Source organism: Hyperolius riggenbachi, chromosome 4 (assembly GCF_040937935.1).
Source record: "Hyperolius riggenbachi isolate aHypRig1 chromosome 4, aHypRig1.pri, whole genome shotgun sequence".
In the NCBI taxonomy this organism is placed as follows: domain Eukaryota; kingdom Metazoa; phylum Chordata; class Amphibia; order Anura; family Hyperoliidae; genus Hyperolius; species Hyperolius riggenbachi.
The window spans coordinates 502,799,251-502,817,739 of NC_090649.1; the positions used below are offsets into that span (position 1 = coordinate 502,799,251).

Here is an 18,489-nt window from a genome sequence, read left to right on the forward strand (position 1 = left end):
CATTTCACCCGCCTCTCCCCGCTGCAGCGAACACATTTCACCCACCTCTCCCCTGCTGCAGCGAACACATTTCACCCACCTCTCCCCCGCTGCAGCTAATGCATTTCACCCACACCTCCCCCGCTGCAGCTAACGCATTTCACCACACCTTTCCCCGCTGCAGCTAACGCATTTCACCCGCCTCTCCCCGCTGCAGCTAATGCATTTCACCCACACCTCCCCCGCTGCAGCTAACGCATTTCACTGCACCTCTCCCCGCTGCAGCTAACGCATTTCACCCACACCTCCCCCGCTGCAGCTAATGACTTTTCACCCGCCTCTCCCCGCTGCAGCTAATGCATTTCACCCGCACCTCCCCCGCTGCAGCTAATGCATTTCACCCGCCTCTCCCCGCTGCAGCTAACGCATTTCACCCGCCTCTCCCCGCTGCAGCTAACACATTTCACCCACACCTCCCCCGCTGCAGCTAACACATTTCACCCACACATCCTCCGCTGCAGCTAACACATTTCACCCGCCTCTCCCCGCTGCAGATAATGCATTTCACCCGCACCTCCCCCGCTGCAACTAATGCATTTCACCCGCCTCTCCCCGCTGCAGCTAACGCATTTCACCCGCCTCTCCCCGCTGCAGCTAACGCATTTCACCCGCCTCTCCCCGCTGCAGCTAACGCATTTCACCCGCCTCTCCCCGCTGCTGCTAACGCATTTCACCCGCCTCTCCCCGCTGCAGCTAACGCATTTCACCCGCCTCTCCCCGCTGCAGCTAACGCATTTCACCCGCCTCTCCCTGCTGCAGCTAACGCATTTCACCCGCACCTCCCCCGCTGCAGCTAACGCATTTCACCTGCCTCTCCCCGCTGCAGCTAACGCAATTCACCCACACCTCCCCCGCTGCAGCTAACACATTTCACCCACACCTCCCCCGCTTCAGCTAACACATTTCACCCACACCTCCCCCACTGCAGCTAATGAATTTCACCCACCTCTCCCCGCTGCAGCTAACACATTTCACCCACACCTCCCCCACTGCAGCTAATGCATTTCACCCACACCTCCCCCGCTGCTGCAAATGCAATTCACCCGCCTCTCCCCGCTGCAGCTAACGCATTTCACCCGCCTCTCCCCGCTGCAGCTAACGCATTTCACCCACACCTCCCCCGCTGCAGCTAATGCATTTCACCCGCACCTCCCCCGCTGCAGCTAACGCATTTCACCCGCCTCTCCCCCGCTGCAGCTAACGCATTTTACCCACCTCTCCCCCGCTGCAGCTAACGCATTTCACCCGCCTCTCCCCGCTGCAGCTAACGCATTTCACCCGCCTCTCCCCGCTGCAGCTAACACATTTCACCCACCTCTCCCCCGCTGCAGCTAATGCATTTCACCCGCACCTCCCCCGCTGCAGCTAATGCAATTCACCCGCACCTCCCCCGCTGCTGCAAATGCAATTCACCCGCCTCTCCCCGCTGCAGCTAACGCATTTCACCCGCCTCTCCCCGCTGCAGCTAACGCAATTCACCCGCTCCTCCCCCGCTGCAGCTAACACAATTCACCCGCCTCTCCCCGCTGCAGCTAACGCATTTCACCCGCACCTCCCCCGCTGCAGCTAACGCATTTCACCCGCACCTCCCCCGCTGCAGCTAACGCATTTCACCCGCACCTCCCCCGCTGCAGCTAACGCATTTCACCCGCACCTCCCCCACTGCAGCTAACGCATTTCACCCACACCTCCCCCGCTGCAGCTAACGCATTTCACCCGCCTCTCCTCGCTGCAGCTAATGCATTTCACCCGCACCTCCCCCGCTGCAGCCAATGCATTTCACCCGCCTCTCCCCGCTGCAGCTAACGCATTTCACCCACACCTCTCCCGCTGCAGCTAATGCATTTCACCCACACCTCCCCCGCTGCAGCTAATGCATTTCACCCGTCTCTCCCCGCTGCAACTAACGCATTTCACCCGTCTCTCCCCGCTGCAGCTAACACATTTTACCCACTTGTAGCTAACTCATTTCACCCGCTTTGCATGGGAGCTTTCTCAGGGTGTAGTTAACTGTATCACCTGATTCATTGTCACAGATAAAAGCCTTCTCTAAATATTCCTCAACCTTTCTGGTGCATCACTGATGATTTCTTGCAGCTGCTGATCTGCCACATTGCCATGCTGACATGATTGCTTCTTGTGCCTCTTTCAGATATCCAAATGTGAATATACATAACTTTACCACCAGCTGGAGGGACGGAATGGCATTCAACGCTCTCATCCATAAACACAGGTGAGCTTCAGCCCAGAATGATAAATCATACCGTGCTCAGGGGCGTAACAATAGGTCCTGCAGCCCCTGCGCCCGCGGGGGGGCCCTCCCTGGGGCCCACTCAGGGCCGTTTTGTGGGGGCTGGAGGGGTGGCAGCATGAGGGGGAAGTTCCCCCCCTCTCCCTCACCTCGGGGCTCTCCCCTCTACGCCCCCCCCCCCCCCACTAGTTACCGTGTGTGGGCAGCGGGCAGCAGCGGAGGCGGCAAGATACATACCTTCTTCCTTGCGTTCCATTGCAGCCTTCTCGCTCTAGCGGCTGACGTCACTTCCGGAAGTGACGTCAGTGCGACTACCCCCCGGAGTGTACCAATAAATTTATGATGTTCAAAAAATACACAGCTTGTTGTGTCTGCATGTAGGAGGTAAGTCCACCACTGCCTCCTAAGCAATTTAAAAAAATTTTAACTACTGTTTTTACTCTTTTGGCGCCTCTGTTCTCGTCACGGTATATTTATATCCACCCTTGGTGGAGGGGGATACCCCATCTTTCTCCTATCTACAGAGAGCGACTTCTTATTCCTGAGTGGGGACAGGATAATCTCCTCACCTGCCTGTACAGTGGTTACCTGGAGGATTTGTACTCTTCTCCTATTAACCCATTATCATAACCTACTACACTATATTTGGCTCTCGGTTCTTCTCTTTACATATTGGACAGTAATGACCCAATACAGCCAGTTATTGATCCCAGCCTAATTGGACGGAGGAAGATATAAGGAAACATCACTACAGATCACAAATACATTTTGAAACATCTGTTTTGTTTTGAATAGGATGAAAAATGTCAGATATTATGCAGATTATTTAAAGACTAGTCCTATCGCCAAAGCCCCCCTCTTAGAATTTATGGAGGCTTCCCTAAGAAAGTCGAAGCGTCGCTGGAGCTGCAGAACTTCCTGTGATGTCATCAATGATGTATCTGCCTATGAATGTAGTGTAAGCAGACGCTCCCATTCAGCATGTGACAATAGAGTGAAATCCTTGCAATGTGTAGAGTCCACCTGGAGCAGAAGGAACTGAGCATGTTAGCAGCTCATTTCTCCGATTCCAGTATTACCTTTTAGGAATGACTCTCTGATGACCTCCGTGAATTATCAGCCCGTTGAGAAGCGATTGTCCACGGATCACAGCCTGTCAGGGTCTCGCTGTGACAAGCCGGGACTCGCACCAGAAAGGAAATCTCCCTGATGAGTTCCTCCAGCCAGTATATCTTGGGGCCGCTGAGGTTGTGTCGGGGTCTCGCTGTGACAAGCTGGGGGGTTCTCCGGGACTCGCACCAGAAAGGAAATCTCCCTGATGAGTTCCTCCAGCCAGTATATGTTGGGGCCGCTGAGGTTGTGTCAGGGTCTCGCTGTGACAAGCCGGGACTCGCACCAGAAAGGAAATCTCCCTGATGAGTTCCTCCAGCCAGTATATGTTGGGGCCGCTGAGGTTGTGTCAGGGTTAGAGGCCTTCAGAGACAGACGTTCATTATGTGCCAGGAAATATCCCTTATCCCGCTATTCATTGCTGTTATTTATCTCTGGCAGTACGTCATTCCACCGCCATCGTCTTATAATTCAGGCCACTTGTTGGGTGTCCAACCTAAACAGTCTCCGGATTAGTGTCTGGCTTCCATTCTGTGAAGAAATAATTGAGGCTACAGTGAGGAGTGTTTACATTCCGCCATTGTGTGAATTCTGCTTTTCTCGTGACAGTTTTATGGAGCGTATTATATAATAACCGGGATAATCGTGGTGACAGATGGCAGATTAATTTACACGTAGTTTTGCTGGTTTGTTTTGTGTCTTCAGTCATATGGCTGATAGTGCTGGCTGCATACTGTCTGTACGCTAGTAACAAACGCTGCAATATTAGTGAATTGCAAGCTCTGTGGTCCAGTCATATGGCTGATGCTGGCTGCATACTGTCTGTACGCTAGTAACAAACGCTGCAATATTAGTGAATTGCAAGCTCTGTGGTCCAGTCATATGGCTGATGCTGGCTGCATACTGTCTGTACGCTAGTAACAAACGCTGCAATATTAGTGAATTGCAAGCTCTGTGGTCCAGTCATATGGCTGATGCTGGCTGCATACTGTCTGTACACTAGTAACAAAAGCTGCAATATTAGTGAATTGCAAGCTCTGTGGTCCAGTCATATGGCTGATGCTGGCTGCATACTGTCTGTACACTAGTAACAAAAGCTGCAATATTAGTGAATTGCAAGCTCTGTGGTCCAGTCATATGGCTGATGCTGGCTGCATACTGTCTGTACACTAGTAACAAAAGCTGCAATATTAGTGAATTGCAAGCTCTGTGGTCCAGTCATATGGCAGATGCTGGCTGCATACTGTCTGTACACTAGTAACAAATGCTGCAATATTAGTGAATTGCAAGCTCTGTGGTCCAGTCATATGGCTGATAGTGCTGGCTGCATACTGTCTGTACACTAGTAACAAACGCTGCAATATTAGTGAATTGCAAGCTCTGTGGTCCAGTCATATGGCTGATGCTGGCTGCATACTGTCTGTACACTAGTAACACACGCTGCAATATTAGTGAATTGCAAGCTCTGTGGTCCAGTCATATGGCTGATAGTGCTGGCTGCATACTGTCTGTACACTAGTAACAAAAGCTGCAATATTAGTGAATTGCAAGCTCTGTGGTCCAGTCATATGGCTGATGCTGGCTGCATACTGTCTGTACACTAGTAACACACGCTGCAATATTAGTGAATTGCAAGCTCTGTGGTCCAGTCATATGGCTGATAGTGCTGGCTGCATACTGTCTGTACACTAGTAACAAATGCTGCAATATTAGTGAATTGCAAGCTCTGTGGTCCAGTCATATGGCTGATGCTGGCTGCATACTGTCTGTACACTAGTAACAAACGCTGCAATATTAGTGAATTGCAAGCTCTGTGGTCCAGTCATATGGCTGATGCTGGCTGCATACTGTCTGTACACTAGTAACACACGCTGCAATATTAGTGAATTGCAAGCTCTGTGGTCCAGTCATATGGCTGATGCTGGCTGCATACTGTCTGTACACTAGTAACAAACGCTGCAATATTAGTGAATTGCAAGCTCTGTGGTCCAGTCATATGGCTGATAGTGCTGGCTGCATACTGTCTGTACGCTAGTAACAAACGCTGCAATATTAGTGAATTGCAAGCTCTGTGGTCCAGTCATATGGCTGATGCTGGCTGCATACTCTCTGTACACTAGTAACAAACGCTGCAATATTAGTGAATTGCAAGCTCTGTGGTCCAGTCATATGGCTGATAGTGCTGGCTGCATACTGTCTGTACACTAGTAACAAACGCTGCAATATTAGTGAATTGCAAGCTCTGTGGTCCAGTCATATGGCTGATGCTGGCTGCATACTGTCTGTACACTAGTAACAAACGCTGCAATATTAGTGAATTGCAAGCTCTGTGGTCCAGTCATATGGCTGATAGTGCTGGCTGCATACTGTCTGTACACTAGTAACAAATGCTGCAATATTAGTGAATTGCAAGCTCTGTGGTCCAGTCATATGGCTGATGCTGGCTGCATACTGTCTGTACACTAGTAACAAACGCTGCAATATTAGTGAATTGCAAGCTCTGTGGTCCAGTCATATGGCTGATGCTGGCTGCATACTGTCTGTACACTAGTAACAAACGCTGCAATATTAGTGAATTGCAAGCTCTGTGGTCCAGTCATATGGCTGATAGTGCTGGCTGCATACTGTCTGTACGCTAGTAACAAACGCTGCAATATTAGTGAATTGCAAGCTCTGTGGTCCAGTCATATGGCTGATGCTGGCTGCATACTCTCTGTACACTAGTAACAAAAGCTGCAATATTAGTGAATTGCAAGCTCTGTGGTCCAGTCATATGGCTGATAGTGCTGGCTGCATACTGTCTGTACACTAGTAACAAACGCTGCAATATTAGTGAATTGCAAGCTCTGTGGTCCAGTCATATGGCTGATAGTGCTGGCTGCATACTGTCTGTACACTAGTAACAAAAGCTGCAATATTAGTGAATTGCAAGCTCTGTGGTCCAGTCATATGGCTGATGCTGGCTGCATACTGTCTGTACACTAGTAACAAACGCTGCAATATTAGTGAATTGCAAGCTCTGTGGTCCAGTCATATGGCTGATGCTGGCTGCATACTGTCTGTACACTAGTAACAAAAGCTGCAATATTAGTGAATTGCAAGCTCTGTGGTCCAGTCATATGGCTGATGCTGGCTGCATACTGTCTGTACACTAGTAACAAAAGCTGCAATATTAGTGAATTGCAAGCTCTGTTGTCCAGTCATATGGCTGATAGTGCTGGCTGCATACTGTCTGTACACTAGTAACAAAAGCTGCAATATTAGTGAATTGCAAGCTCTGTGGTCCAGTCATATGGCTGATGCTGGCTGCATACTGTCTGTACACTAGTAACAAATGCTGCAGTATTAGTGAATTGCAAGCTCTGTGGTCCAGTCATATGGCTGATAGTGCTGGCTGCATACTCTCTGTACACTAGTAACAAGCTGCAATATTAGTGAATTGCAAGCTCTGTGGTCCAGTCATATGGCTGAGTCTGGCTGCATACTGTCTGTACGCTAGTAACAAAAGCTGCAATATTAGTGAATTGCAAGCTCTGCGGTCCAGTCATATGGCTGAGTCTGGCTGCATACTGTCTGTACGCTAGTAACAAAAGCTGCAATATTAGTGAATTGCAAGCTCTGTGGTCCAGTCATATGGCTGATAGTGCTGGCTGCATACTGTCTGTACACTAGTAACAAAAGCTGCAATATTAGTGAATTGCAAGCTCTGTGGTCCAGTCATATGGCTGATAGTGCTGGCTGCATACTGTCTGTACACTAGTAACAAAAGCTGCAATATTAGTGAATTGCAAGCTCTGTGGTCCAGTCATATGGCTGATGCTGGCTGTATACTGTCTGTACACTAGTAACAAACGCTGCAATATTAGTGAATTGCAAGCTCTGTGGTCCAGTCATATGGCTGATGCTGGCTGCATACTGTCTGTACACTAGTAACAAATGCTGCAATATTAGTGAATTGCAAGCTCTGTGGTCCAGTCATATGGCTGATAGTGCTGGCTGCATACTGTCTGTACACTAGTAACACACGCTGCAATATTAGTGAATTGCAAGCTCTGTGGTCCAGTCATATGGCTGATAGTGCTGGCTGCATACTGTCTGTACACTAGTAACAAAAGCTGCAATATTAGTGAATTGCAAGCTCTGTGGTCCAGTCATATGGCTGATGCTGGCTGCATACTGTCTGTACACTAGTAACAAACGCTGCAATATTAGTGAATTGCAAGCTCTGTGGTCCAGTCATATGGCTGATAGTGCTGGCTGCATACTGTCTGTACGCTAGTAACAAACGCTGCAATATTAGTGAATTGCAAGCTCTGTGGTCCAGTCATATGGCTGATGCTGGCTGCATACTGTCTGTACACTAGTAACAAATGCTGCAATATTAGTGAATTGCAAGCTCTGCGGTCCAGTCATATGGCTGATGCTGGCTGTATACTGTCTGTACACTAGTAACAAACGCTGCAATATTAGTGAATTGCAAGCTCTGTGGTCCAGTCATATGGCTGATAGTGCTGGCTGCATACTGTCTGTACACTAGTAACAAATGCTGCAATATTAGTGAATTGCAAGCTCTGTGGTCCAGTCATATGGCTGATAGTGCTGGCTGCATACTGTCTGTACACTAGTAACAAATGCTGCAATATTAGTGAATTGCAAGCTCTGTGGTCCAGTCATATGGCTGATAGTGCTGGCTGCATACTGTCTGTACACTAGTAACAAAAGCTGCAATATTAGTGAATTGCAAGCTCTGTGGTCCAGTCATATGGCTGATAGTGCTGGCTGCATACTGTCTGTACACTAGTAACAAAAGCTGCAATATTATTGAATTGCAAGCTCTGTGGTCCAGTCATATGGCTGATGCTGGCTGCATACTGTCTGTACACTAGTAACAAACGCTGCAATATTAGTGAATTGCAAGCTCTGTGGTCCAGTCATATGGCTGATGCTGGCTGCATACTGTCTGTACGCTAGTAACAAACGCTGCAATATTATTGAATTGCAAGCTCTGTGGTCCAGTCATATGGCTGATGCTGGCTGCATACTGTCTGTACACTAGTAACACACGCTGCAATATTAGTGAATTGCAAGCTCTGTGGTCCAGTCATATGGCTGATAGTGCTGGCTGCATACTGTCTGTACACTAGTAACAAAAGCTGCAATATTAGTGAATTGCAAGCTCTGTGGTCCAGTCATATGGCTGATGCTGGCTGCATACTGTCTGTACGCTAGTAACAAACGCTGCAATATTATTGAATTGCAAGCTCTGTGGTCCAGTCATATGGCTGATGCTGGCTGCATACTGTCTGTACACTAGTAACACACGCTGCAATATTAGTGAATTGCAAGCTCTGTGGTCCAGTCATATGGCTGATAGTGCTGGCTGTATACTGTCTGTACACTAGTAACACACGCTGCAATATTAGTGAATTGCAAGCTCTGTGGTCCAGTCATATGGCTGATAGTGCTGGCTGCATACTGTCTGTACACTAGTAACAAATGCTGCAATATTAGTGAATTGCAAGCTCTGCGGTCCAGTCATATGGCTGATAGTGCTGGCTGCATACTGTCTGTACACTAGTAACAAAAGCTGCAATATTAGTGAATTGCAAGCTCTGTGGTCCAGTCATATGGCTGATAGTGCTGGCTGCATACTGTCTGTACGCTAGTAACAAATGCTGCAATATTAGTGAATTGCAAGCTCTGTGGTCCAGTCATATGGCTGATGCTGGCTGCATACTCTCTGTACACTAGTAACAAAAGCTGCAATATTAGTGAATTGCAAGCTCTGTGGTCCAGTCATATGGCTGATGCTGGCTGCATACTGTCTGTACACTAGTAACAAACGCTGCAATATTAGTGAATTGCAAGCTCTGTGGTCCAGTCATATGGCTGATGCTGGCTGCATACTGTCTGTACACTAGTAACACACGCTGCAATATTAGGGAATTGCAAGCTCTGTGGTCCAGTCATATGGCTGATGCTGGCTGCATACTGTCTGTACACTAGTAACACACGCTGCAATATTAGTGAATTGCAAGCTCTGTGGTCCAGTCATATGGCTGATGCTGGCTGCATACTGTCTGTACACTAGTAACAAACGCTGCAATATTAGTGAATTGCAAGCTCTGTGGTCCAGTCATATGGCTGATAGTGCTGGCTGCATACTGTCTGTACACTAGTAACAAAAGCTGCAATATTAGTGAATTGCAAGCTCTGTGGTCCAGTCATATGGCTGATGCTGGCTGCATACTGTCTGTACACTAGTAACAAATGCTGCAATATTAGTGAATTGCAAGCTCTGCGGTCCAGTCATATGGCTGATAGTGCTGGCTGCATACTGTCTGTACACTAGTAACAAACGCTGCAATATTAGTGAATTGCAAGCTCTGTGGTCCAGTCATATGGCTGATAGTGCTGGCTGCATACTGTCTGTACACTAGTAACAAATGCTGCAATATTAGTGAATTGCAAGCTCTGCGGTCCAGTCATATGGCTGATGCTGGCTGCATACTGTCTGTACACTAGTAACAAACGCTGCAATATTAGTGAATTGCAAGCTCTGTGGTCCAGTCATATGGCTGATGCTGGCTGCATACTGTCTGTACACTAGTAACAAACACTGCAATATTAGTGAATTGCAAGCTCTGTGGTCCAGTCATATGGCTGATAGTGCTGGCTGCATACTGTCTGTACACTAGTAACAAATGCTGCAATATTAGTGAATTGCAAGCTCTGTGGTCCAGTCATATGGCTGATAGTGCTGGCTGCATACTGTCTGTACACTAGTAACAAAAGCTGCAATATTAGTGAATTGCAAGCTCTGTGGTCCAGTCATATGGCTGATAGTGCTGGCTGCATACTGTCTGTACACTAGTAACAAATGCTGCAATATTAGTGAATTGCAAGCTCTGTGGTCCAGTCATATGGCTGATAGTGCTGGCTGCATACTGTCTGTACACTAGTAACGAAAGCTGCAATATTAGTGAATTGCAAGCTCTGTGGTCCAGTCATATGGCTGATGCTGGCTGCATACTGTCTGTACACTAGTAACAAACGCTGCAATATTAGTGAATTGCAAGCTCTGTGGTCCAGTCATATGGCTGATGCTGGCTGCATACTGTCTGTACACTAGTAACAAAAGCTGCAATATTAGTGAATTGCAAGCTCTGTGGTCCAGTCATATGGCTGATGCTGGCTGCATACTGTCTGTACGCTAGTAACAAACGCTGCAATATTAGTGAATTGCAAGCTCTGTGGTCCAGTCATATGGCTGATAGTGCTGGCTGCATACTCTCTGTACACTAGTAACAAAAGCTGCAATATTAGTGAATTGCAAGCTCTGTGGTCCAGTCATATGGCTGATACTGGCTGCATACTGTCTGTACACTAGTAACAAAAGCTGCAATATTAGTGAATTGCAAGCTCTGCGGTCCAGTCATATGGCTGATGCTGGCTGCATACTGTCTGTACACTAGTAACAAGCTGCAATATTAGTGAATTGCAAGCTCTGTGGTCCAGTCATATGGCTGATAGTGCTGGCTGCATACTCTCTGTACACTAGTAACACACGCTGCAATATTAGTGAATTGCAAGCTCTGTGGTCCAGTCATATGGCTGATGCTGGCTGCATACTGTCTGTACACTAGTAACAAAAGCTGCAATATTAGTGAATTGCAAGCTCTGTGGTCCAGTCATATGGCTGATGCTGGCTGCATACTGTCTGTACGCTAGTAACAAACGCTGCAATATTAGTGAATTGCAAGCTCTGCGGTCCAGTCATATGGCTGATAGTGCTGGCTGCATACTGTCTGTACACTAGTAACAAACGCTGCAATATTAGTGAATTGCAAGCTCTGTGGTCCAGTCATATGGCTGATGCTGGCTGCATACTGTCTGTACACTAGTAACAAAAGCTGCAATATTAGTGAATTGCAAGCTCTGTGGTCCAGTCATATGGCTGATAGTGCTGGCTGCATACTGTCTGTACACTAGTAACAAATGCTGCAATATTAGTGAATTGCAAGCTCTGTGGTCCAGTCATATGGCTGATAGTGCTGGCTGCATACTGTCTGTACACTAGTAACAAAAGCTGCAATATTAGTGAATTGCAAGCTCTGCGGTCCAGTCATATGGCTGATGCTGGCTGCATACTGTCTGTACGCTAGTAACAAAAGCTGCAATATTAGTGAATTGCAAGCTCTGTGGTCCAGTCATATGGCTGATGCTGGCTGCATACTGTCTGTACGCTAGTAACAAAAGCTGCAATATTAGTGAATTGCAAGCTCTGTGGTCCAGTCATATGGCTGATAGTGCTGGCTGCATACTGTCTGTACACTAGTAACAAATGCTGCAATATTAGTGAATTGCAAGCTCTGTGGTCCAGTCATATGGCTGATGCTGGCTGCATACTGTCTGTACGCTAGTAACAAAAGCTGCAATATTAGTGAATTGCAAGCTCTGTGGTCCAGTCATATGGCTGATAGTGCTGGCTGCATACTGTCTGTACACTAGTAACAAATGCTGCAATATTAGTGAATTGCAAGCTCTGTGGTCCAGTCATATGGCTGATGCTGGCTGCATACTCTCTGTACACTAGTAACAAACGCTGCAATATTAGTGAATTGCAAGCTCTGTGGTCCAGTCATATGGCTGATAGTGCTGGCTGCATACTGTCTGTACACTAGTAACAAACGCTGCAATATTAGTGAATTGCAAGCTCTGTGGTCCAGTCATATGGCTGATAGTGCTGGCTGCATACTGTCTGTACACTAGTAACAAATGCTGCAATATTAGTGAATTGCAAGCTCTGTGGTCCAGTCATATGGCTGATGGTGCTGGCTGCATACTGTCTGTACGCTAGTAACAAATGCTGCAATATTAGTGAATTGCAAGCTCTGTGGTCCAGTCATATGGCTGATAGTGCTGGCTGCATACTGTCTGTACGCTAGTAACAAATGCTGCAATATTAGTGAATTGCAAGCTCTGTGGTCCAGTCATATGGCTGATAGTGCTGGCTGCATACTCTCTGTACACTAGTAACAAACGCTGCAATATTAGTGAATTGCAAGCTCTGTGGTCCAGTCATATGGCTGATGCTGGCTGCATACTGTCTGTACACTAGTAACAAATGCTGCAATATTAGTGAATTGCAAGCTCTGTGGTCCAGTCATATGGCTGATGCTGGCTGCATACTGTCTGTACACTAGTAACAAACGCTGCAATATTAGTGAATTGCAAGCTCTGTGGTCCAGTCATATGGCTGATGCTGGCTGCATACTGTCTGTACACTAGTAACAAACGCTGCAGTATTAGTGAATTGCAAGCTCTGTGCTCCAGTCATATGGCTGATAGTGCTGGCTGCATACTGTCTGTACACTAGTAACAAACGCTGCAATATTAGTGAATTGCAAGCTCTGTGGTCCAGTCATATGGCTGATAGTGCTGTCTGTATACTGTCTGTACACTAGTAACACACGCTGCAATATTAGTGAATTGCAAGCTCTGTGGTCCAGTCATATGGCTGATAGTGCTGTCTGTATACTGTCTGTACACTAGTAACAAAAGCTGCAATATTAGTGAATTGCAAGCTCTGTGGTCCAGTCATATGGCTGATAGTGCTGGCTGCATACTGTCTGTACACTAGTAACAAACGCTGCAATATTAGTGAATTGCAAGCTCTGTGGTCCAGTCATATGGCTGATAGTGCTGTCTGTATACTGTCTGTACACTAGTAACACACGCTGCAATATTAGTGAATTGCAAGCTCTGTGCTCCAGTCATATGGCTGATAGTGCTGGCTGCATACTGTCTGTACACTAGTAACAAAAGGTGCAATATTAGTGAATTGCAAGCTCTGTGGTCCAGTCATATGGCTGATGCTGGCTGCATACTGTCTGTACACTAGTAACAAACGCTGCAATATTAGTGAATTGCAAGCTCTGTGGTCCAGTCATATGGCTGATAGTGCTGTCTGTATACTGTCTGTACACTAGTAACACACGCTGCAATATTAGTGAATTGCAAGCTCTGTGGTCCAGTCATATGGCTGATAGTGCTGGCTGCATACTGTCTGTACGCTAGTAACAAACGCTGCAATATTAGTGAATTGCAAGCTCTGTGGTCCAGTCATATGGCTGATGCTGGCTGCATACTGTCTGTACACTAGTAACAAAAGCTGCAATATTAGTGAATTGCAAGCTCTGTGGTCCAGTCATATGGCTGATGCTGGCTGCATACTGTCTGTACACTAGTAACACACGCTGCAATATTAGTGAATTGCAAGCTCTGTGGTCCAGTCATATGGCTGATGCTGGCTGCATACTGTCTGTACACTAGTAACAAAAGCTGCAATATTAGTGAATTGCAAGCTCTGTGGTCCAGTCATATGGCTGATGCTGGCTGCATACTGTCTGTACACTAGTAACAAATGCTGCAATATTAGTGAATTGCAAGCTCTGCGGTCCAGTCATATGGCTGATAGTGCTGGCTGCATACTGTCTGTACACTAGTAACAAAAGCTGCAATATTAGTGAATTGCAAGCTCTGTGGTCCAGTCATATGGCTGATGCTGGCTGCATACTGTCTGTACACTAGTAACAAAAGCTGCAATATTAGTGAATTGCAAGCTCTGTGGTCCAGTCATATGGCTGATGCTGGCTGCATACTGTCTGTACACTAGTAACACACGCTGCAATATTAGTGAATTGCAAGCTCTGTGGTCCAGTCATATGGCTGATGCTGGCTGCATACTGTCTGTACACTAGTAACAAAAGCTGCAATATTAGTGAATTGCAAGCTCTGTGGTCCAGTCATATGGCTGATGCTGGCTGCATACTGTCTGTACACTAGTAACAAATGCTGCAATATTAGTGAATTGCAAGCTCTGCGGTCCAGTCATATGGCTGATAGTGCTGGCTGCATACTGTCTGTACACTAGTAACAAAAGCTGCAATATTAGTGAATTGCAAGCTCTGTGGTCCAGTCATATGGCTGATGCTGGCTGCATACTGTCTGTACACTAGTAACACACGCTGCAATATTAGTGAATTGCAAGCTCTGTGGTCCAGTCATATGGCTGATGCTGGCTGCATACTGTCTGTACACTAGTAACAAAAGCTGCAATATTAGTGAATTGCAAGCTCTGTGGTCCAGTCATATGGCTGATGCTGGCTGCATACTGTCTGTACACTAGTAACACACGCTGCAATATTAGTGAATTGCAAGCTCTGTGGTCCAGTCATATGGCTGATGCTGGCTGCATACTGTCTGTACACTAGTAACAAAAGCTGCAATATTAGTGAATTGCAAGCTCTGTGGTCCAGTCATATGGCTGATAGTGCTGGCTGCATACTGTCTGTACACTAGTAACAAAAGCTGCAATATTAGTGAATTGCAAGCTCTGTGGTCCAGTCATATGGCTGATGCTGGCTGCATACTGTCTGTACGCTAGTAACAAATGCTGCAATATTAGTGAATTGCAAGCTCTGTGGTCCAGTCATATGGCTGATGCTGTCTGTATACTGTCTGTACACTAGTAACAAACGCTGCAATATTAGTGAATTGCAAGCTCTGCGGTCCAGTCATATGGCTGATGCTGGCTGCATACTGTCTGTACACTAGTAACAAATGCTGCAATATTAGTGAATTGCAAGCTCTGTGGTCCAGTCATATGGCTGATAGTGCTGGCTGCATACTGTCTGTACGCTAGTAACAAACGCTGCAATATTAGTGAATTGCAAGCTCTGCGGTCCAGTCATATGGCTGATGCTGGATGCATACTGTCTGTACACTAGTAACAAACGCTGCAATATTAGTGAATTGCAAGCTCTGTGGTCCAGTCATATGGCTGATGCTGGCTGCATACTGTCTGTACACTAGTAACAGAAGCTGCAATATTAGTGAATTGCAAGCTCTGTGGTCCAGTCATATGGCTGATAGTGCTGGCTGCATACTGTCTGTACACTAGTAACAAACGCTGCAATATTAGTGAATTGCAAGCTCTGTGGTCCAGTCATATGGCTGATGCTGGCTGCATACTGTCTGTACACTAGTAACAAATGCTGCAATATTAGTGAATTGCAAGCTCTGTGGTCCAGTCATATGGCTGATAGTGCTGGCTGCATACTGTCTGTACACTAGTAACAAATGCTGCAATATTAGTGAATTGCAAGCTCTGTGGTCCAGTCATATGGCTGATAGTGCTGGCTGCATACTGTCTGTACACTAGTAACAAACGCTGCAATATTAGTGAATTGCAAGCTCTGTGGTCCAGTCATATGGCTGATGCTGGCTGCATACTCTCTGTACACTAGTAACAAAAGCTGCAATATTAGTGAATTGCAAGCTCTGTGGTCCAGTCATATGGCTGATGCTGGCTGCATACTGTCTGTACACTAGTAACAAACGCTGCAATATTAGTGAATTGCAAGCTCTGTGGTCCAGTCATATGGCTGATGCTGGCTGCATACTGTCTGTACACTAATAACACACGCTGCAATATTAGTGAATTGCAAGCTCTGTGGTCCAGTCATATGGCTGATGCTGGCTGCATACTGTCTGTACGCTAGTAACAAAAGCTGCAATATTAGTGAATTGCAAGCTCTGCGGTCCAGTCATATGGCTGATGCTGGCTGCATACTGTCTGTACACTAATAACACACGCTGCAATATTAGTGAATTGCAAGCTCTGTGGTCCAGTCATATGGCTGATGCTGGCTGCATACTGTCTGTACACTAGTAACAAATGCTGCAATATTAGTGAATTGCAAGCTCTGTGGTCCAGTCATATGGCTGATAGTGCTGGCTGCATACTGTCTGTACACTAGTAACAAAAGCTGCAATATTAGTGAATTGCAAGCTCTGTGGTCCAGTCATATGGCTGATGCTGGCTGCATACTGTCTGTACACTAGTAACAAAAGCTGCAATATTAGTGAATTGCAAGCTCTGTGGTCCAGTCATATGGCTGATGCTGGCTGCATACTGTCTGTACGCTAGTAACAAATGCTGCAATATTAGTGAATTGCAAGCTCTGTGGTCCAGTCATATGGCTGATGCTGGCTGCATACTCTCTGTACACTAGTAACAAAAGCTGCAATATTAGTGAATTGCAAGCTCTGTGGTCCAGTCATATGGCTGATGCTGGCTGCATACTGTCTGTACACTAGTAACACACGCTGCAATATTAGTGAATTGCAAGCTCTGTGGTCCAGTCATATGGCTGATAGTGCTGGCTGCATACTGTCTGTACACTAGTAACAAATGCTGCAATATTAGTGAATTGCAAGCTCTGTGGTCCAGTCATATGGCTGATGCTGGCTGCATACTGTCTGTACACTAGTAACAAAAGCTGCAATATTAGTGAATTGCAAGCTCTGTGGTCCAGTCATTTGGCTGATAGTGCTGGCTGCATACTGTCTGTACACTAGTAACAAATGCTGCAATATTAGTGAATTGCAAGCTCTGTGGTCCAGTCATATGGCTGATGCTGGCTGCATACTGTCTGTACACTAGTAACAAATGCTGCAATATTAGTGAATTGCAAGCTCTGTGGTCCAGTCATATGGCTGATGCTGGCTGCATACTGTCTGTACACTAGTAACAAAAGCTGCAATATTAGTGAATTGCAAGCTCTGTGGTCCAGTCATATGGCTGATGCTGGCTGCATACTGTCTGTACACTAGTAACAAATGCTGCAATATTAGTGAATTGCAAGCTCTGCGGTCCAGTCATATGGCTGATGCTGGCTGCATACTGTCTGTACACTAGTAACAAATGCTGCAATATTAGTGAATTGCAAGCTCTGTGGTCCAGTCATATGGCTGATAGTGCTGGCTGCATACTGTCTGTACACTAGTAACACACGCTGCAATATTAGTGAATTGCAAGCTCTGTGGTCCAGTCATATGGCTGATGCTGGCTGCATACTGTCTGTACACTAGTAACAAACGCTGCAATATTAGTGAATTGCAAGCTCTGTGGTCCAGTCATATGGCTGATGCTGGCTGCATACTGTCTGTACACTAGTAACAAACGCTGCAATATTAGTGAATTGCAAGCTCTGTGGTCCAGTCATATGGCTGATAGTGCTGGCTGCATACTGTCTGTACACTAGTAACAAAAGCTGCAATATTAGTGAATTGCAAGCTCTGTGGTCCAGTCATATGGCTGATGCTGGCTGCGTACTGTCTGTACACTAGTAACAAAAGCTGCAATATTAGTGAATTGCAAGCTCTGTGGTCCAGTCATATGGCTGATGCTGGCTGCATACTGTCTGTACACTAGTAACAAATGCTGCAATATTAGTGAATTGCAAGCTCTGTGGTCCAGTCATATGGCTGATGCTGGCTGCATACTGTCTGTACACTAGTAACAAAAGCTGCAATATTAGTGAATTGCAAGCTCTGTGGTCCAGTCATATGGCTGATGCTGGCTGCATACTGTCTGTACACTAGTAACAAATGCTGCAATATTAGTGAATTGCAAGCTCTGTGGTCCAGTCATATGGCTGATGCTGGATGCATACTGTCTGTACGCTAGTAACAAATGCTGCAATATTAGTGAATTGCAAGCTCTGTGGTCCAGTCATATGGCTGATGCTGGCTGCATACTGTCTGTACACTAGTAACAAATGCTGCAATATTAGTGAATTGCAAGCTCTGTGGTCCAGTCATATGGCTGATGCTGGCTGCATACTGTCTGTACACTAGTAACAAAAGCTGCAATATTAGTGAATTGCAAGCTCTGTGGTCCAGTCATATGGCTGATGCTGGCTGCATACTGTCTGTACACTAGTAACAAATGCTGCAATATTAGTGAATTGCAAGCTCTGCGGTCCAGTCATATGGCTGATAGTGCTGGCTGCATACTGTCTGTACACTAGTAACACACGCTGCAATATTAGTGAATTGCAAGCTCTGTGGTCCAGTCATATGGCTGATGCTGGCTGCATACTGTCTGTACACTAGTAACAAACGCTGCAATATTAGTGAATTGCAAGCTCTGTGGTCCAGTCATATGGCTGATGCTGGCTGCATACTGTCTGTACACTAGTAACAAACGCTGCAATATTAGTGAATTGCAAGCTCTGTGG

At 46.4% G+C, this 18,489-nt stretch overlaps 1 protein-coding gene across 2 annotated transcripts in view; it reads left to right on the forward strand.

Moving 5' to 3' along the window:
• The window catches only part of SPTBN1 (spectrin beta, non-erythrocytic 1), a 393,630-nt gene that overhangs the window by 176,792 nt on the left and 198,349 nt on the right, over positions 1 to 18,489 (forward strand). For both annotated transcript variants that reach the window (XM_068233127.1, XM_068233128.1), the window contains one exon: positions 2,192 to 2,272. In XM_068233127.1, the coding sequence (XP_068089228.1) occupies positions 2,192 to 2,272 (81 nt within the window). The remainder of the gene's footprint in view (positions 1 to 2,191; positions 2,273 to 18,489) is intronic.